The following is an 18,648-nucleotide window of genomic DNA, read 5'->3' on the forward strand; positions in this document are numbered from 1 at the left end:
AAAAGCAATTTACACATTTAATGCAATCCCAATACAAATACCAACCCCATTCTTCAACGAGATGGAAAAGGCAATCTCCAATTTTGTATGGAATGGAAAAAAGCCTCGAATAAGCTCACCACTTTTTAATAAAACACGGAAATACATTCTTTGATAATTTACACACTCATTGAGTTACAACAACTAATCAATATCCCAAACCTTTCCAATTGTTAAGAGACCTTCAGATATATCCTGGCAACTTTTCTAAATGACATTTTTCTCCCAATGAGTAACTATTTACACATTTCCCCCTTTTAAGCACAAAAGAAGAAGAAGCTTTTATAGACTATATAATGTAAGCAGGCTGTGTTATGAATATTTGCTCTATGGATGTAAAAGGAGCAAAGGCTGCAGGGATATGACCATATCTGACCTTTACCAACGCCACAATGGGGAGCTGTTCCCATCAACAATATGCACAACACAAAATGAATTCCCATGAGGTCAGAAATGTCCTTCACTCTCTTACACCTCTTTCTACTTATCTCAACATCAATCTTATTGCAAAATCTGATGTGACAGCTCACAGATGACACAGAATCACATTAGGAAAGTCAAAGGCTGTAATTCAGGTTAGCAGCAGAATATAGTCACTTAGAACAGCTCTCAAGATGTGCTCAGGCACTTCCACCTTGAGCCTGGTGGCTTTGTTGTTGTTACGTACCATTAAGTTAGAACCGACTTAAAGCTGACCCAACAGAGGGTTTTCAGAGGTAGTAATCACACTGGAGAAGATTGTCCATCTTTCTCCCACGAAGTAGCTGGCAGATTCAAGCCACATGCGTATGGTATTGCTGTGCAGATTTTTACCACTAGGCAACTGGACCAATGTTCTAAAGCTCTAAAGCTCTCTGTCCTGCCAATTATGGTGCCTGCGCGCGCGCACACACACGTGCGTAAATACACCCAGGCCTCAAATGAACTTGGAGAAAAGGGTCTAAGTTCTGGTTCAATGTCATAGTAGTCCCAAGGTCTCCTCTATCTCACATTAGGCCTCTGGTTCTCTGCTGCATTTGCTATGCTGCTCCTGGAGGTTCTTTCCCCAAAAGACTGCTCCACGTGCCTACTTCTGCTTTGCTGCTGGTGAAGCTCTCAAAATCTGCCACTGACTCTGTTAAATTCAGTGGCAAGACTAGACTAACACACCTTATTCACATATCCCAGCCAATCCAGATGGCAAAGTCAAAGCTCAGTAGCTTTGTAGACATTTTGAACAATAAACCCTTAACACCACAATGGACAACTCTTACTTGCTCTTAAATGTTATGTGAATGTGCCCTCATTTTGAAGAGATTGAACCAAACTCTACTCTCAAAAAATTCTTTAGCTCAAAGTATTCATCATCATTGTCTTCACTTACTGCATATATGACTTTTAAATAATTCTTTTAGCTTTGAGCCTTTGTTAGCACCAAAGTGAAGCTAAATAAGAACCTGTTCCAATTCACTTACAAATTCCACTTCAAGACTTAAGTCACAGGAATGGATCTTATTCATAACCCATTTCTATCCTGCACCTAGATAGTCAGATTTCTCTTCAAATTAAATAGTTTGGGGAACCTTAAATAAATTAAAAATTCAGAGTGGATCCTCAACACTTTTTTCCATCTATACTCCAGATTTTTAATGTAAGTTTAATGTATGATATAAAGCAAATTTGAAAAACACAGTGCTCAAGGCAAACATTATTAATTAAGCAGAGATACTTTTTTATTTTAAAAATCTTCCAGGGTATATTTTTGCTTTGAGATTTAAAATGTAAAGATTATTTTAAGGCAATAGTTTTCAGAATTTGTTCCATTTCCAGCTCCAGAAAGTCTGGATTTTAGGAGAATTTTAAATTCTATTTACATATCCTCCTTTTGATCATATTTATTTTATAAAACAAAAGTTTCCATTTAGTAGTGCACATTGTATACACACACACATTTCTGTACATGCACCTGTATATATAAGCTACTTCCCTGATGACATTTATTTGCATTATATCATGTGTTGTGACTAGATTAAAGGTGTTACACCCAGTCTAATCCTTTGATATCAGAACCAAGTAGATAATTTCACGTCATATCATGAGGAATAACTATGTCATTACATAACTACCACATTATTTAATTACTTAAATGTAAAACTGAAGAATCACAATTTTAGCTTTTATGCTAAATTAATTAGAATTTACTATGATTTTTCTCTATCCTTGGCTTAATGTGGAACTAGAAGTAGAGATAAAGTTTAATTCATTGAAATATGAAGTGAGTAACATCATCTTGCCTGTGATCTGACAAGAAAATTATGATAATAAGCACACTATTTATTTTAAACAACCCTACTACTACTAATACCAATTTGGGGACTTCACTTTTGAAATATATCCCAAAATATTTTTTTAAGTTTTTAAATCTATTTTCTCTCATTATAATCTCTGTATAATAAGATGAGACCAGGAAACTGTCATAAATATTAAGTTTGGAAAAATACTGTCTCATTACTGTTGATTCATGCCTTACCTGCCCTTTGAGTTTCCAAGGTTGTCAATCCCATGAGAGAAAATTGCCCATACTTTCTCTCAGAGCCACTGGTGAATTAGAGGCACTTAGAGGTGCAATGTTTGAGTTAGCTGTATGTCTCACAGACAATGCTGCCAGAATCCAGTGGAAAATTTGTTCTGTAAAACAAAAGACAGAGACGTAGACAAAAATGAAAGCATTTTCAGAGAGGAAGTGAAGGCCACATTTTATCTCAGGAACTGCTGAGCATAGACAAGAGTGTGCACCAAAATTAATTGAAAAATTCAATTATAGCTCAGAGGTAGAACATTTGACTGAAAAATCAACTGAAAAGTTTGAGAGAATTTCTGATCTCTTGAACATTCTGATTATTGGTTAAAGATCTCCTGGAAACCTTGAAGACTAGTGCAAAATGAAGTAGACCCTACATGATGTGTTGCAGACAGGAGGTTATGTGAGCTGAGTTCCTACCCCTTCTTTTCTTCAGGGACCAAACTTTTGAAAGTTTTTTGGTGTCTATATGGGAAAGGAAAAAGGAAGATGACAGGAGTTTAGAAAAAGAAGGACTTTCAGGGAATGATTAAATTAGTTGAAGGGTATGTTTTCCATGTCTGACTCAAGAGTATAGAAATTTTACTCATTCATTTGTCAAAATTAGAAATATCTATGATTTTTTTTTAACTCTGCCAGATTCCTACAGGTTATTTCATTTTAGTCTTCTCTTTTAATCAATAGTATTATTTACCAAATATTTTAGATTCTTCTATAACTAATGGTCACTAACAATTCCTAATATCTTATCACTAGGAATTTAAATATAACATTACTTTGAGCTATGGAAGGAAATGAGAATGTTGTTGCCAAGGGTAAATGTAAGGCAGGATTTCTGGAATAATGGATTGAGGAATTCCTTAAGTAACTCTCCTTCACAGAACAAACAAAAACAAAAACCTACCAGGAAAACATCATAATGACAAAAACAAACAATGAGCTATTGGCAAATATAAAGAAAGTAAACTTTTTCAGTACTGTGCATATTAATCAAGGACTTCTAATAATCTGAGAATGTATGCTCAAGGAAAAGATTGAACCAAAGTAAGGAAAGAAGACTTTGTAACACATTATTGTGGTTTATTTTCATTCTCCTTTTCCATAGTCTGTGCTTTTCAAAATATTGTTAGACCTGTCAAGTCTACTATGATTCATTGCAACCCTACGATCAACACATTGAAACCTTGCACTGTTAGGAGCCATCCTCACAATCTCTGTCACGTGCAAACGCTTGTTGCAGTCATTGTGTCTTATCTGTCTCACTGAGGGTCTTCTTTTTTAGTTGATCTTATTCTTTTCCCAGTTTGATGTATTTCTCTGATGGTTCCTTCTGACAAACAGGCTCTAAGTATTAGAGACAAAATTTCACAGTTCTTTCATCCAAGGATCAGCAATTCTGTGATAGCCTTTGAAACAAGTAACCTTTCTCAATCATGAAATCTGAAACCTAGCATCTTTGTGGACACTGGATGGTGAAGGCCAGCCTGAGAATGTCTCCAAAAGTTCCATCCTTATTGTGGTTTTGATTTGTATCTCTTTTGTTGCAAGTGATTTTGGATATTTCTTTGTGTGTCTGTTGACCACCTGAATGTCTTCCTCTGTGAAAAATCTTTCCATGTCTTTTGCTCATTTTGTAATAGGGTTTTGAGCTTTTTTTCTTCTGGAGGCTTAGGAGTATACTGTAAATGACTGCTAATGAGAACTTTGTCTGAGATGGTATTACCAAATTTTGTTCCAGTCAGTAGGCTTTCTTTTCACTCTGTTGCAAAGTGTTTTAATGAGCACAGAGATTTAATCTTAGGAAAGTCAGATTCATCATTTTTTTCCCCTCTCCAGATTGTACATTTATGGCTATATTTGGCAGTCTCTTTATATCATAGGTTAAGCCTTTAATGCTTGGTCCCAGTTGTGTCTTTATGAACTTTATCATTTTGGGCTTTACTCTCAGGTCTCTGGTTCACCTTGAGTTGATTTTTGTGTATGGTGTGAGATGTGGATCCTGTTTCACCTTTCTTCAGAGAACAGTCCATGTCACCCCAGTAACAGTGGCAAAGTTGAGTCATGTTTCTCACGGGCGGAGCCGAAGGATGACTAGCAAAGCAGGATGTAAATCCAGAAAAGGCTAGACCTTGCTCAGACCACTAGCACCCAGGAACCCCAAAGCCTTTGCTTTTATTGGCGTTCAGAAACAAAGGAATAGTTCACAGAGAAATGGAAACATTAAGGATTACCTCTCCGAGCCTGAATGGGCCAGGTACAAATAAACACATTAAGGTTTACCTCACAGGGCCCAAATGGGCAGAGTAGAAAACATACATTCAAGCAAGACTTCTTTGTATTCATAAACTGTGCTTTCTCTCATATGGCAACACACTTCTCAAGAGCAGGAACGTTTGTTTCTACTCTCACAAAAGTCAGTGTCTAAAGATGTATGGGAATTGCTTGTAAACATCCTTCTCAGAGCGGCTCGTGAGAGCTGCTTGCGGTCTTCCTTCTGAAGACATCTTTATGTGCAAGGCACACAGCCACATCCCAAGGATACAGCCCCTTACATTTTTTGCCCCTTACAAGTATGGCAGCAAAAAATGTTGGAGAGGATATGGAGAACTGGGAATTCTCATACACTGTTGGTAGGATAGTAGAAGGGTGAAACCACTGTGGAAGACAGTTTGTCATTTCCTCAAAAAGTTGGACATAGAAATTCCATATGACCCAGCTATTCCACTATTTGTAATGTTTTGTTGTTGTTGTATACTGTAGAGTCAGAACCAACCCATAGATGACCCTCCAACAGGTTTTCAGAAGCAGTCAGTTAATTGTACTGGAGGAGATTGTCCATCCTTCTCTCACAGAGCAGCTGGTGGCTTCAAACTTCTTGCCTTTGAGATTGCAGCACAGCTTCTTGCTACATGGCTACCAGAGCTCAAGACAAGGAATATACCCCTAGGAAAATTAGAACAGAGCCACAGATATTTGTGCACTAATGTTCATAGTAGTGTTACCCACCATCATAAGAACATGGAAACATTCCAAATGTCCAACCACAACCGAATGAATTGAGAGGTTGGGGTTAATTTATATAATGGAATATTATACAGAATGCTGGAGCAACAATTTTGAAAAGTACTAAGTGACTTGGGAGAGGCTGGAGAACATTGTGATGAGTGAATTAACACAGTATCATAAGGACAAATCATTGTATAATTATATTATTATAATTCTTGCATAAGACTGTTATTGTAAAAATAGAAGGAGAACTATTAAAATACATGTGATAACTCAATAGAAGTGGAGGGGTGGAAGCAGATGCAGGGTAATGATGGGCAAGGCAGTTATTGATTTTATGAAACATGATGCATGAGAACTATTGTATGAAACACAATGTGAATAAAGAATAGTATGAAACATAATGTATACTAAACTGTGTAAGCAAACAAACTAAAAAAAAATCTTAGAGCATTGCTACAAAGTGAATTGTTTGAGAACTTCCTAAGAAAGTTCCATCTATAGAATGTTGCTGTCTTTTGATAAAACCTTAATTTGTATCCAAAGTCTACAATATTGGAGAATATTCTCCCTTTTCTAACAAGAATTACTGCCACTATTTCTGATCTATTAATGAAAAAAACAAAGAAACCCCTTATCTGTTGCTACTGTCCTATACATTTGATGGTATGAATCTTATCAAATCATAAGTAACATTGAGAGAATGGGAATCATAGAACCCTTGTGCTCATGTAAAATCTATACATGCACAAAGAAGCAGTTGTCCAAACAGAACAAGCAACACTATATAATTTAAAATCAGGGAAGATGTATTTCAAAGTTGTGTCCTTATCTATACCTTTTTAATTTGTGTGCTAAAATATCATCTGAAAGTCTGACAATATGAAGGAAAATGTGGCATCAAGATTTGAGAAATATCCATTAACAGCCTTCAATATTCCTATGACACAGCCTTGCTTGCAGAAAGTAAAAGAACTTGACCCAAGATCAAAGACTACAGCCTGCAATATGAATTACCTCTCATCATCGGGGGGGAAAATTATTCACCACTGGACCAATAGGCAGCACCATGACAGATGGAGAAAAGATTGAAATTGTCAAGGATTTCATCTTACTTGAGTCCACCATGATCACCTAGGTTAACAGTAGCCCAGAAGTCAAAGACATTTCATTGGGCAGATATATTTTAAAGGGCTAAAGCGCAAAGATGTCTGTTTAGACAGGAAGGTGCATTTGATCAAGCCATACTATCTTCAGTTTCTTTATATTCATCTCAAAGTTGGACAATAAATAAAGAAAACTGAAGAAGCACCAATGCCTTTGAACTGTAGTATTAGAGTAGAGCATTGAATTATCTATCCCATGAACTATCAATAGAACCTGTAAGTCTGCCTTGGAGACAGTAAAATAAGGTGTTTCTTAGGGAAAAGAATGGTGAAACTTAGACTCATCCACTTTGAAAATGATCCTAGGATCTCCCAGTCCTTGGAAAAGACATTATGTTTGGAAAAGTGCAAGATCAGCAAAAGAGGGGAAGATTTTCCAAGAGATATATTGACATAGTAACTGTAACAATGGACTTGACAAAAATGAAGATTGTGGAAATGTAGCAGGATTATACAAGGTTTCAACCTATTGTTCATAAGGTGTGTAGTAGTCAACTTGATAACACTTAACAATAGTGTATCTTAAGGTTAGAATTGGAAAATATTTAATATCTGTCAGCATAAACTAGATTTACCACCAAAATTCACTTTGAATGCTAGAGAGACAATACACATATGGAGGCAAACAACTAAAGATTGGTTTCTTTGTATATATGCTATGATCTCTCAATTTGCTATTTTTTTTTTAAGGCCCATTCACAGGAATATACATGAACACAAGCTTGTGTGGAAGATACTGAAAACAGTTCCAGAGCTAACCTCTCAATTATCAGATGATTATCTGAAAAGCCTTAGTAAATGTGCCATATCTGAAACCTGGATAAAAGGCAGCACAGGTAAAATACTCTTCAGGAATATTTGCTATCATAAAAAATATATCACTATTTTTAATTGTCCACCATCACAATGTTTAACATTTTTCTTGACACATCTTTGCAAACACAAACACAGCAACACTCAAAGCAATAGTTTTCAATAGTGTTATTTTGTTTGTTTGTTTTCATACTTACTTACTACTTTGAAAATATGACTGACATTTCATATTTACTCTTTGGAGTTATAAATTAAGATAGATATTATTATTCTTTTTAGAAAAGGACTTCAAGGATTAAAGAACATTAGGAACATTGGACTTGAGAAAGAACATTTTAAAACTAAGGTGTTAACATGACTAAAACCTTCTAGCTGAGGTCAGAGTTAAATGGCTGCTTAAGTAACTTCATTTTGTGACAGTTTGGCTATTCAGTATATAGCCTGGCACTTCTGTAAAAATTTCCACTGCACCTTTAACCTAGCTACAAATAGCTTCTACAGAAAATGTCAATTTTACCAGCTTTACTCTGCCTTTTATATGTGAAGATTTAAGAATGAATAAGTGTTGGACTTAGTGGTAAACGATTTCAGCAAGTAAGTTAAGCTCTAAACTAAATGTTATATACATGTGTATGTAAGCTCAAGTTGCTTAATGTGAAGGAGTTGTGCTGTCAACCTGAGGGGACATAGTTTGAATCCACCCACTGCTTTGTGTGAGAAAGACAGGTAATTTCCTCCTGTGTGATTTATTGCCTCTGAAAACTCACTGGAGGGTCAGGTTTAAGTCGGTTCCAACTGGACAGTATTCAACAACAATAACAACCACACCCACACACACACACATACAAACACAGCCCCTTGGAAATATTCTTATTTATAAATATTCCAACACATTTATAGCTAGGAAAGTTTTTCTACTTTTTACCCTTCTGCAGAGGAAATGAATGGCTATGTAAAAGATAGTGAACCAAAATCCTGTCACATGTTACTTTATAAATATCCAATCAAATGTATTGTCATTGTACTTTGCTTACCTCTGTTTTCATGTGTATCATCCTCTGTGGTTACAACCTCCTTGGAACATGTTTGTCAGAAGGTTCCTGACTGCTTCTTTTCTTATTCTGCCACATGCCTTTCCTGAAAACAGTTCTTCATTTTAAATAGACTTGCAGGGGTTTTTTTTCCACTACAACAGATTTCAAATACAATTCAGATTTATTACTAAATTTCATCTTTGCTCATTTTACCACTGTTTGTATAAAGTTGCACTTTGGAATTTTTGAAAACTGTTTCTACTGAAAAGATTTACAGCTTCTGAGAGTTTTGTCTTCAATGCTCCTCTCTCATAATTAGTTTTATTTAACCAGAAATCAAGCAGTGAAAATGAAATCAATGGAGTTTTATAGAAAGTGAAATGCTTTTGAAAGAGAAGAGTATTTAGCATTACCTTGCCATTAGCTTGAAGACAGTATTTTAAAAATGAAATTTCTTTATTGTAAATTTCTGAAATTCTGTTTAAAATGGTAGGAAAAAACCCAATATTGAAAATTGTTCAAGGAAAGATTGGCTGTGGACATTTTGATACATCTTTGGGGAATACTAAGGAGTGGTTTAAAAGAATGAAGTTTGTAGGTGGGAGTGTAAAATGGTGCAACCCTTATGGAAGGCAGTATGGTGCTTTCTCAAAAAGTTGCAAACAGAAAATACCATTTGACCCAACAATTCCACTACTGGGACTATACCCTAGAGAAACCATAACTGCCACCCAAGCAGATATCTACACACACGTGTTTATTGTTGCTTTGTTCATAATAGCAAACAATTGGATACAACCCAAATGCCTATCAACAAACGAATGAGTAGAGAAGCTGTGGTATATTCACACAATGGAATACTGTGCTACATTGAAAACCAAGGAACGAATGAAATATTATACAAAATGGGAGATTATGGAGGACATTATGCTGAGTGAAATATCTCAGTAACAAAAGGATAAATACTGCATAATGTCACTGTTATAAAATGGGACTGATATCAGGGTTATGGGAGAAACTAAGGAAAAAAGGGATAAAAATTTACAGTGTTGAAACTGATTAGGGAGAGAACTGTTTAAAAGGAATATAGTATTAGGTATTATTTTAATGACAAGATTCCAGAAAAAGAAATGCATAGTAAAGTGGACTGTGTACTTGGGGCAGAGATTGTACAACAATGAAAGATTTTTTTTTCTTCTTTTCAAAGAGAAAAATGAACTGGGGGGCAGGGGTGGGCAGGGAGCAAAGTGTGCAACAATGAATGAATGGGGAAAAATTTATGAAAAGAATGCTGTAAAAATATATATGCTGCATTTAAAAAATCTTTAAAAAATGTAAAAGTATTTTTTAAGAAAATAAAGATTTTTTTTTTTTTTATTAACAAATGATCCTTCATTGAAATCTTTTCATCTGTAGTTCCTTAGCTAGCTGGGCATTCCACAGCACCACTGGTGATGTCTTCTATGATGTCCTGAGGGTGACGGCCATCAACATTGCAGCCCACAGATTGGGCGGTTCCCAGGATCTCTTTAAGAGTTCCAGAGAGTTCTCTGGCTAAAGACCAGTGTCACATCTGCCGGGCAAAGCCAACAATTTCATCAAAAGTGATATTTCCGCTGTGCTTAATATTTTCTGCTTCTTTCTGTCTCTGGGTGGTTCTTTAGGGCTTTGATGATCAGGACAGAGGCAGAAGGCACCACTTCAATCTGAGCCTGTCTGTTCTGAATGGTCAGTTTCACTGTAATCCTTAGTCCCTTCCAGTCACCAGTGTCTTTGGCAATATCATCACCAACCTTTTTTGGAAACAGACCCAGGGGGCCGATCTTGGGGGCCAGAGCGGAAGTAGCACCGACTTCCCCACCGGTACACCTCAGCTTGTTTTTGTTGTTATGTGCCGTCGAGTCGCTTGCGACTCAGCGACCCTATGTACAACAGCCCTAAACTCCGCTCTGTCCTGTGCCAATTGCACTGTCTCTGACACTCCCATCCCAATTATCCTAATCACTGAATCAATCCACCTCATAGAGGGCCTTCCCCTCCTGCACTGTCCCTCCAGCCTCCCAAGCATAATGTCCTTCTCCAAGGACCGGTCTCTCCTCACAACATGTCCAAAGTATGTTAGACGGAGCTATTATGTGAGAGTAAATGTAGAGACTAATTAGAGAATAAGAAAAATCTGGCCTGGGAGGAATGCACCATGTTCCAATGAGCATCAAACACTGAAAGCTTTTCTAAGGCTGCTTCTTACGGGGAGAGATGTTTCTCAGCAGTAAAGAGAGGTGTGGTGCTACCGCAGTTTCTGTGTGAAGATTGGAGCTTTCCTTTTTTGCACCAGCACAAAACTTCAGTATGGACTGAGATGCAAGAGAGTCTGGGAGATCATAGCAGACTAATTAGGAGCTGTTATATGTATCGGTCACGCTGATCTCTGATTAAAGTCCTGCTTCCTTCTTTGAACCATCATTTTACATCACTGCTGTACATAAAGTTCAGTCTTTTTTTGTCTTTTGAAAAACATCTTAGTTTCCTGTTGTTTTTCAATGTTAAGATTGTACCCTTGTAACATTCGATCCTTGATGTTTCTCCTTAATTGATGCTTTAACAAATGCTTAGTTAGATGTGTGTGTTAATAAGCCTGTTTAAGTTAGAATGCAAGAATGTGTGTGTGTGTGTGTGTGTGTGTAAATAGGTCTTTCGATTTTTCTTTATACCCTCCTACCTCCTTAGCTGGGATAATTGGGATGGGAGTGTCAGAGACAGTGCAATTGGCACAGGACTGAGCGGAGTTTAGGGCGGTTGTGCATAGGGTCGCTATGAGTCGCAGGCAACTCAACGGCACATAATAACAACAACAACCTCCTTAGCTCATGCAGGTAGGTTCTTTTAACTTTTCCTCATACCCTCTTTACTTCCTAGATCAAGTATTAATGGGTACATTCCATAAAGACTACAGCTAATAGTAAAACAATGACACAATTATGTAAACAATATAATAATATTAAAAAGACTGTAATTTATGAGTTCATGTCAAGAAGAAATGCACAAATACATTGTAACTTTATTGGAAGGAAGTGGGATTTAGGGGACAGTGAAAGATTAGTATTAATTCTTTTCCTCTCCATCTATAATATTTGTTGTGTTTTCCACAATGAATTAAAATTCTTGTGTTGATGTCTGCAATTCCACATTTATTTATATACCAAAGATAATTTAGAATTGCAATTAGGAGCAAACATTTCACTTCAAAGACATTTGGTTCAAATTATTGACCGGTAAATAAGGGTTTTCATTCCTCTGTTCATATCAGCTTAATGATATTAATATCATTTGATAATATCACATGATGTTAATCTCTGATCATTTTTATTAAGTACGGCATTCCCAATTGAATTTTAAGTGGACATAATTTTGAATATTTTTTTACTTAAAAGTCCCTGTGTACACTCGCCTACATAAAAGTCCTCCTCCTGTGTTTTAAAGACATCTAGATCTGACAGCTCAGCTGTCTCACTATCAAAGCAGTCACCTCATTAACTGTCTGACCTTTGTAAACCTCTTTGTTCATTCAACTTAAAAACAAGCCCAAGTATGTGTCTGTCTGTATCTCTCTCTGTTTCTCTGTCTCTCTCTCTCTCCTCTTTATTCATGTATGCATTCTCCCCTCCCTTTGCTAGGGTTGTTGTTACCTAAAGTATTCCCTCTGGATGCCCTTCATCACCAGGCTGCTAACTCTCAATCTGCTGCTGAGGCTTGAGTTTCTCTGGTCTCTTTCTGTACAGCTGTCTGCACCTTCTGGTGTCTTTTCTGACCACAGGTTCTTGGGACATCATTATTTAATGAAGTTAAACTTAACTGTTACGACAACAGTCTTCTACTGATTCCGTTTTCGTTAAGAAAATTAAAACCAAAACAAATCATGTTTTTAAAATACACACTAACACATGTACATATCTCTTGTTTAAGAGATAAGAGAGCTCTGGTGGCTTAGGAGTAAGGAGTTGTGCTGCCAAGCCAAAGGCACTCAGCTTGAATCTACTAGCTACTCGGCTGGAGAAAGATGAGCAATTGCTTGAAATTCCCGCATAATTGACAGTCTTGGAAAACACTCCGGAGAGTTAGCACTGAGACAGCGATACATTTAAGAGATTGGAACACTAAAATGTGCTTACTCTATATTAAGGGTTTTTATATTGTTGTTCTTAAGTGCTATTGAGTCAATTGTGACTCACAGCAGTTATGAACAATGGATTTGAACCCTGTTCTATCTTTTGCCATCCTCATCATCTCGGACATGTTCAAGCCCACTGCAATAGTCACCGTTTCAATACATCTTTTTGAGGATCTTGCCCTTCATTGCTACCCTTCCACCTTTCCAAGTATGGCGTCCTTTTCCAATGACTGGCCCTTCTAACAACATGCCCAAATTATATGAGAAGAAGCTTTACAATCCTTGTTTTCGGGGAGCACCCTAGTTGCACCTTATTTGAGACATATTTGTTTGTCCTTTTGGCAGTTCATTGGATATTCAGCACTCTTCTCCAACACCAAAACTCAAAGGCATCTATTCTTTTTTCCTCTTTATTCATTGCCCAATATTCAGCTGTACGGTAAATAATTGAAAATATTATGGTTTGAGTCAGACGTACCTTAGTCTTCAAACTGACATCATTGCTCTTCAGTGCTTTGTATTTAACCCTAAGAGATGGCTTTCCCAATGCAACTCATCTTTTGATTCACTGATTGCTAGTACCACGGTTGTTAATTGTGGATCCAAGTAAGATGAAATCAACAATTTCTGTCTATCATGAGTCTAAAAGCCTGATGATGAGGATTTTTTTCCTGATGTTGCACAGTAGCCCATATTGAAGGCTGTAATGTTTGATTTTTTCTGCGGCAAGTGTTTCAAGTCCTCATTTTCAGCAAGCAAAGTTGTGTCATCTGCATAAGGCAAGTCATTGATGATATTTTCTGTTTCTGATTCCACATTCTTCTTCAAACAAAAAAACATCATATTTATATTAGCATCACTATTTATGTTATTGGGGAGCTCTGGTGAACTAGTGATAAGAAGTTGTGGTACAACCCCAAAGGCACATGGTTCAAATCCAACAGCTGCTCTGCAGGAGAAGGATGGATAATTTCCTCCTGTGCTATTTATTGCCTCTAAAAACCCACTGGAGGTTGGCTGTGAGCTGGTTTCAACTCAATAATGTACAACATCAATAACAACAATTTATGATTAATTTTACTGTGTTAAGGTTACCCTATCTCTGAAGTTAATTTCTGTTACAACTGAATCCACCTAAGCTTAATATTTTTCCATTGTATCTCTTACATCATGGGCAGGGGACATTTTTGAGACTAGATATTTAAAGCTTGTGAAAACTTATTTTCTGAAAACTCCAATTTAATGACTAAATGGGAACTAGATCTCAGTTTAAAGCTTCATGCTCTCTACCTACCTTCCCAATAATCCCAAAACATTTTCTTATAAAAAGATTTATATAAGGTACTTCCCTCTTCATATTTAGCTTTCTTTACTGAATTCCACTGAACTTTTACAATGTTATTTTCTTTTTACTTCTTTCATTTTATTTTGGTGTTTCTCTGCAGTTCTGAGTTTTATCTCAAAATCTCTGTAATTCTGAATTTTCATATATTTTTGCATTACTTCCTAATTCTGAAAAATGTGTTTATAGAACTGAATTTTAATAACCCTATAAAAACAGTGTGGCTGGTATAGAGTTGGCAAGTCTGACCCCTACTAATTATAGAAAGGGAAGTCTGTCCTCTAACAGTAATGACATACAAAAATGATGCTTATAAAATCAGACATATCCTTATACTCCCACAGCTTTTTTTGTAAGTTTTAACATCAGTGGTCTTTTCCACACATCTTGTTTCCTTGAACCGTGCTGTGGCTCTTGTTATGTGCCATCAGGTCACCTGCAACTCATAGTAACCATATGAACATTAGCTCTGACCCCTGCCCTATCTTGAGCCAGTCTCATCATCTCCAAGAGACCTAATTCCATTTCGTCAGCCACTGATAATCCATCTCATCCTGGGTCTTCCGCTTCTGCACTGTCCCTCTATCCTTCTAAGCATGATGTTCCCCTCCACGGACTGGTACCTCTTGGCCATGTGCCCAAAGTATGTGAGATAGGGCTTCTTTGAATTGTAAGCAATATCTGACACACCACTGGTCTATGAAGTTGTAAATCGTATTGGAAAAGATGGCCTATGTTCTTCCTGAGAAGGAACTGGTGGATCTGAAGCACCAGAGAGGCACAAACTCTGGGTTAGTAGTGTTATTACCTATGGATTAAGCCACAAGAGCTTCTTAATTGTTGTAATGGCCACACAGACTTCACAGACAATACTCATCATTGTGTAGTTTACTGGAGAGGTAACAGATTACAATTAAGGTGGGAAACCCTCAGAAAATAGTTTTTCAGTCAGGATAGCTGCCTTTTGGAAACTTCGGTTTATTTACTTCAGTTTCATTATTTTATTTTATTTTTATCTCTCTCCATGCTCTTGTGCAATTTTTCAGAGCCTTTTCTGAACTCAGTTTTGCTATTTTGTTTCTCCTCTGTCTATATAATGATCATTAGATTTCTTCATGGATGGCAATCTTATCATCCTACATGTTCTCTGGTGGTCAGTTCATTAATGTTATCCTTAAAATGGTTTTTAAATTCAAGTGGGAGAGACTCAAGGCTGGTTTTGGTTCTTGTGGACTTATTTTGGCTTTCTTTTAACTTCAATTTGAACTTGAACCTGAGTAATAGATAATCTATCCCACAGTCAGCCACTAGCTTTCTTTTTACTGCCGATATTGGGCTTCTTCATCAACTCTTCCCACAACTCTAGTCAAGCTGATTCCTGTGAGGTCCATCAGGTGAAGTTTATGTGTGTAATTACTCTTTATGTGTCTAAGTCCATGCGTATAATTGCTATTTTAGTTCTACCAATTATATGGGTCCTCATTTCCCTACTCTGCCAATAAGAGCTTGACTCTGGCCCCATGGAGCAGCAAACGTAGCTCAGCTCTGCTTCAACTGGTCTTTAGCTCTCTTCTACCTTTGCTTCTACTTTCTTTAATAAAACCAACACTAGGACTTCTACTGACATGCGGGCTGCTGTGTCTTGCTCTGATCTCAAGGTAATTTGAGACAAACCCTGTATCAATCCTGCTTCGTGAGTGAAACAAAGATAATTCTTTATCAATGGCATTATAACTACAAAAAGAAAGAATCAGAACGTACATATATCCAAAGAAAATACACAAATAGACATAAAATACTCAATATAGTCATTAACACAAATATCAATTATATTTGATTCTGACTCAAAGCCACTAAATCTATTTCGGAGCTGACATGAACTATCTAAGGTTTTTTATTACAGTAATTTTATGTAGATTACTGGAAGACTTCTGAGTAATTCTAACTGCTAACCTGTCAGCTCCTAATCAAGCATTTAACAGTGCAATGGAGAAATAGGAACTCCAATATAGAAACGATTGTTGCTGAGTATCTTCAAATTGGACTCATAGCTGACCCTCCAGGTTTTCAGAGATAACAAATTGCATAAGAAGAGATTACCCATTTTGTCTCAGGGAAAAATTTGTAGATTTGACTTCAATTACTCCACTAGAACATTAAAGAATGGAAATGAAACCACAATAAGATACCACTCAATTTTAATATATTTTTTAAAAATCCACTGCCATCAAACGAATTCTAACTGACAGCAATTCTCCATCAGTTTTCTGAGACTACACATCCTAAAAGCAGCAGGTTATATTACCATTCATCCACAGAGTGACTGGCAGATTTTTACCATTGACCTTTTGATTAACAGCCCAACATGTAACACAACCTGTCATCAGGGCTTCTTACAAGTTCATTAATCAAGTCACAACCATTGTTATTGAGTTGGAACCAGCTCATAACAGAAAAGAACAAATGTTGACATAATCTGAAGAAACTAGAATACTCCTACATCTTTGGAAGGATTGTGAAATGATGGATTCACTTTGAAAAATAGTTCTGAAGTTCTTCAAAAGGTTAAATATATAGTTATGAATCTGAAAGATAGATAATGAATAAGAATGACACAAGAAGAATTGTGGTGTTGGCAAAGAACACAGAATACTCTATGGACTACCAAAAGATCAAACAAGTCTGCTTTGGAGAAAGGGCAACCAGGGTACTTCCATAGGAAAATTTGGCTAATCTTTGTCTGAATTACTTTGGACATGTAGTCAGGAGGGACTAGTCCTGGGGGAAAAAAGCATTATATTTAAAAAGGTAGAAAAGAAGGGAAAGAGAGGAAGACCCTCAACAAGTTGGGTTGGTATAGTGACTGTAACCATTGATTCATGCATAACAGAGATTGTAAGAGTTGTACAGGATAGGGCTAGGTTTAGATCTGTTCATAGAGTTACTTTGTAAGTCATAGTCAACCTAACAACAACAACAATAACAAACTATGTTGGCAGCTTTATGTGGCCTCGTGGTAAGAAGGTATGTTACAGATGCAAAGACACATGGTTTGAATCCACTAGCTGCTCCACTGCGGAAGGAGACACAGTCTTCTCCCAGGTGATTATCTGTCTCTGAAAATTCACTAGAACGTCAGCTCTAAATCAGTTCCAGTTCAATGGTTCACAACAACAACCACGTACGTTATACATTGGTAGGGGCAGCTATGCCTCCTTCACAGGATGTTTCAATAAATGCACTACACTGATTTTTTTTCACACTTTGCTATAAAATAAAACTATAAATTGAGTCAATGAAATACTTTGAAGGGAGTACGTACTAGGGGGAAAAGTATAACAAATGAACTATTTGCATAAAAAGATATATTTCCCAACAATTCAATTCCCACATGTATACCCCAAATAAAAAAAAATCTACCAATATTAATAGAAATTTTCATAGGAAATATTACTTATAGTATCTATAGTGCCGAAATAACCCAAACATCTATTAATGAATTAAAAATGTGGTATATCTAAGTAACAAAATTTTACTTGACAATAAAATCAAATGCAGTATTGTCCATCAATAATCAAAACTTGATTATTCTTAAAAATATGATATATGAAAGCACTAACTCACAAAAGAACACAACTTATGATTCTATGCATGGATATGACTCTATTTACATATGAATACATAAGATAGAAGAAGCAATGTCATTGAATCTTCGTGTTGATGAAGAGTATTGGATACACCACTGGCTGTTGAAAAAAACCCAAAAAAAACAAACCCAAACAAATAAGTCTTAGAGGAAGTGTAATCAGCGTACTTCTAAGAGCCTAGGATGGTGAGCTTCATTTCATATAATAGGGCCAAGTTTTGACCTGCTATTCAGAGAGTCACTGGGAGTCAGAGTTGACTTGACATTACCTAACAACAGCAATTTACATAAATTGTCCAGAATAGACAAGTCCATAGAGGCAAAAATAAGTCAGTTATTGCCAGGAATAAGACATAACAGTAAATGTCTGATGTTTGGGGTTGGTTTTGTTGTTTTTTAGATGATGATAATAATTTAACATTTGTTTGTGATTATTTTTTTAATATCTACATTAAGAACAGTAAAGATAAGTGAACTGTAACTTAAACTATGAATTATACAGTATGTGAATTATATTTCAATGAAGCCTACTTAAAGTCTTCTAAAATATACCGGAGATCACTGTAGAGAACTAATGTGTGGCAGCTCCTGAAGAGCGCTGTAATTGAAGTAAATTTTCCTTCTTACATCTGTTTCACATTAAAAAATAAAACCACAAAAAAAAGATAGAAATGGGCTTTCTGAGCCCATAAATTTGTGAAATGATGAGTTAAGGTTAAGGAAATTTTTACAAATCAGTACTTCAACAACTTTAATATGCAAGGTGGCATTCTGTAGATTTTGCAGGACATTGTAAATACAATTCTATAAAGGACTTCGGAAACATAATTGCTTTTAGTGCTCCTTTGCCCAGAAGCAGTTCTGAAACTTGCTT

General features: G+C 36.4%; 1 protein-coding gene across 1 annotated transcript in view; it reads left to right on the forward strand.

Moving 5' to 3' along the window:
- CNBD1 (cyclic nucleotide binding domain containing 1) overlaps nucleotides 1–18,648 on the forward strand; it is a 204,226-nt gene that overhangs the window by 40,176 nt on the left and 145,402 nt on the right. Inside the window, exon 2 of the mRNA XM_006880560.1 lies at nucleotides 7,462–7,607. Within this exon, the coding sequence (XP_006880622.1) occupies nucleotides 7,462–7,607 (146 nt within the window). The remainder of the gene's footprint in view (nucleotides 1–7,461; nucleotides 7,608–18,648) is intronic.

This window comes from Elephantulus edwardii, unplaced genomic scaffold (genome assembly GCF_000299155.1).
Source record: "Elephantulus edwardii isolate Elephantulus edwardi_28Jun2011 unplaced genomic scaffold, EleEdw1.0 scaffold00008, whole genome shotgun sequence".
NCBI classification, from domain to species: domain Eukaryota; kingdom Metazoa; phylum Chordata; class Mammalia; order Macroscelidea; family Macroscelididae; genus Elephantulus; species Elephantulus edwardii.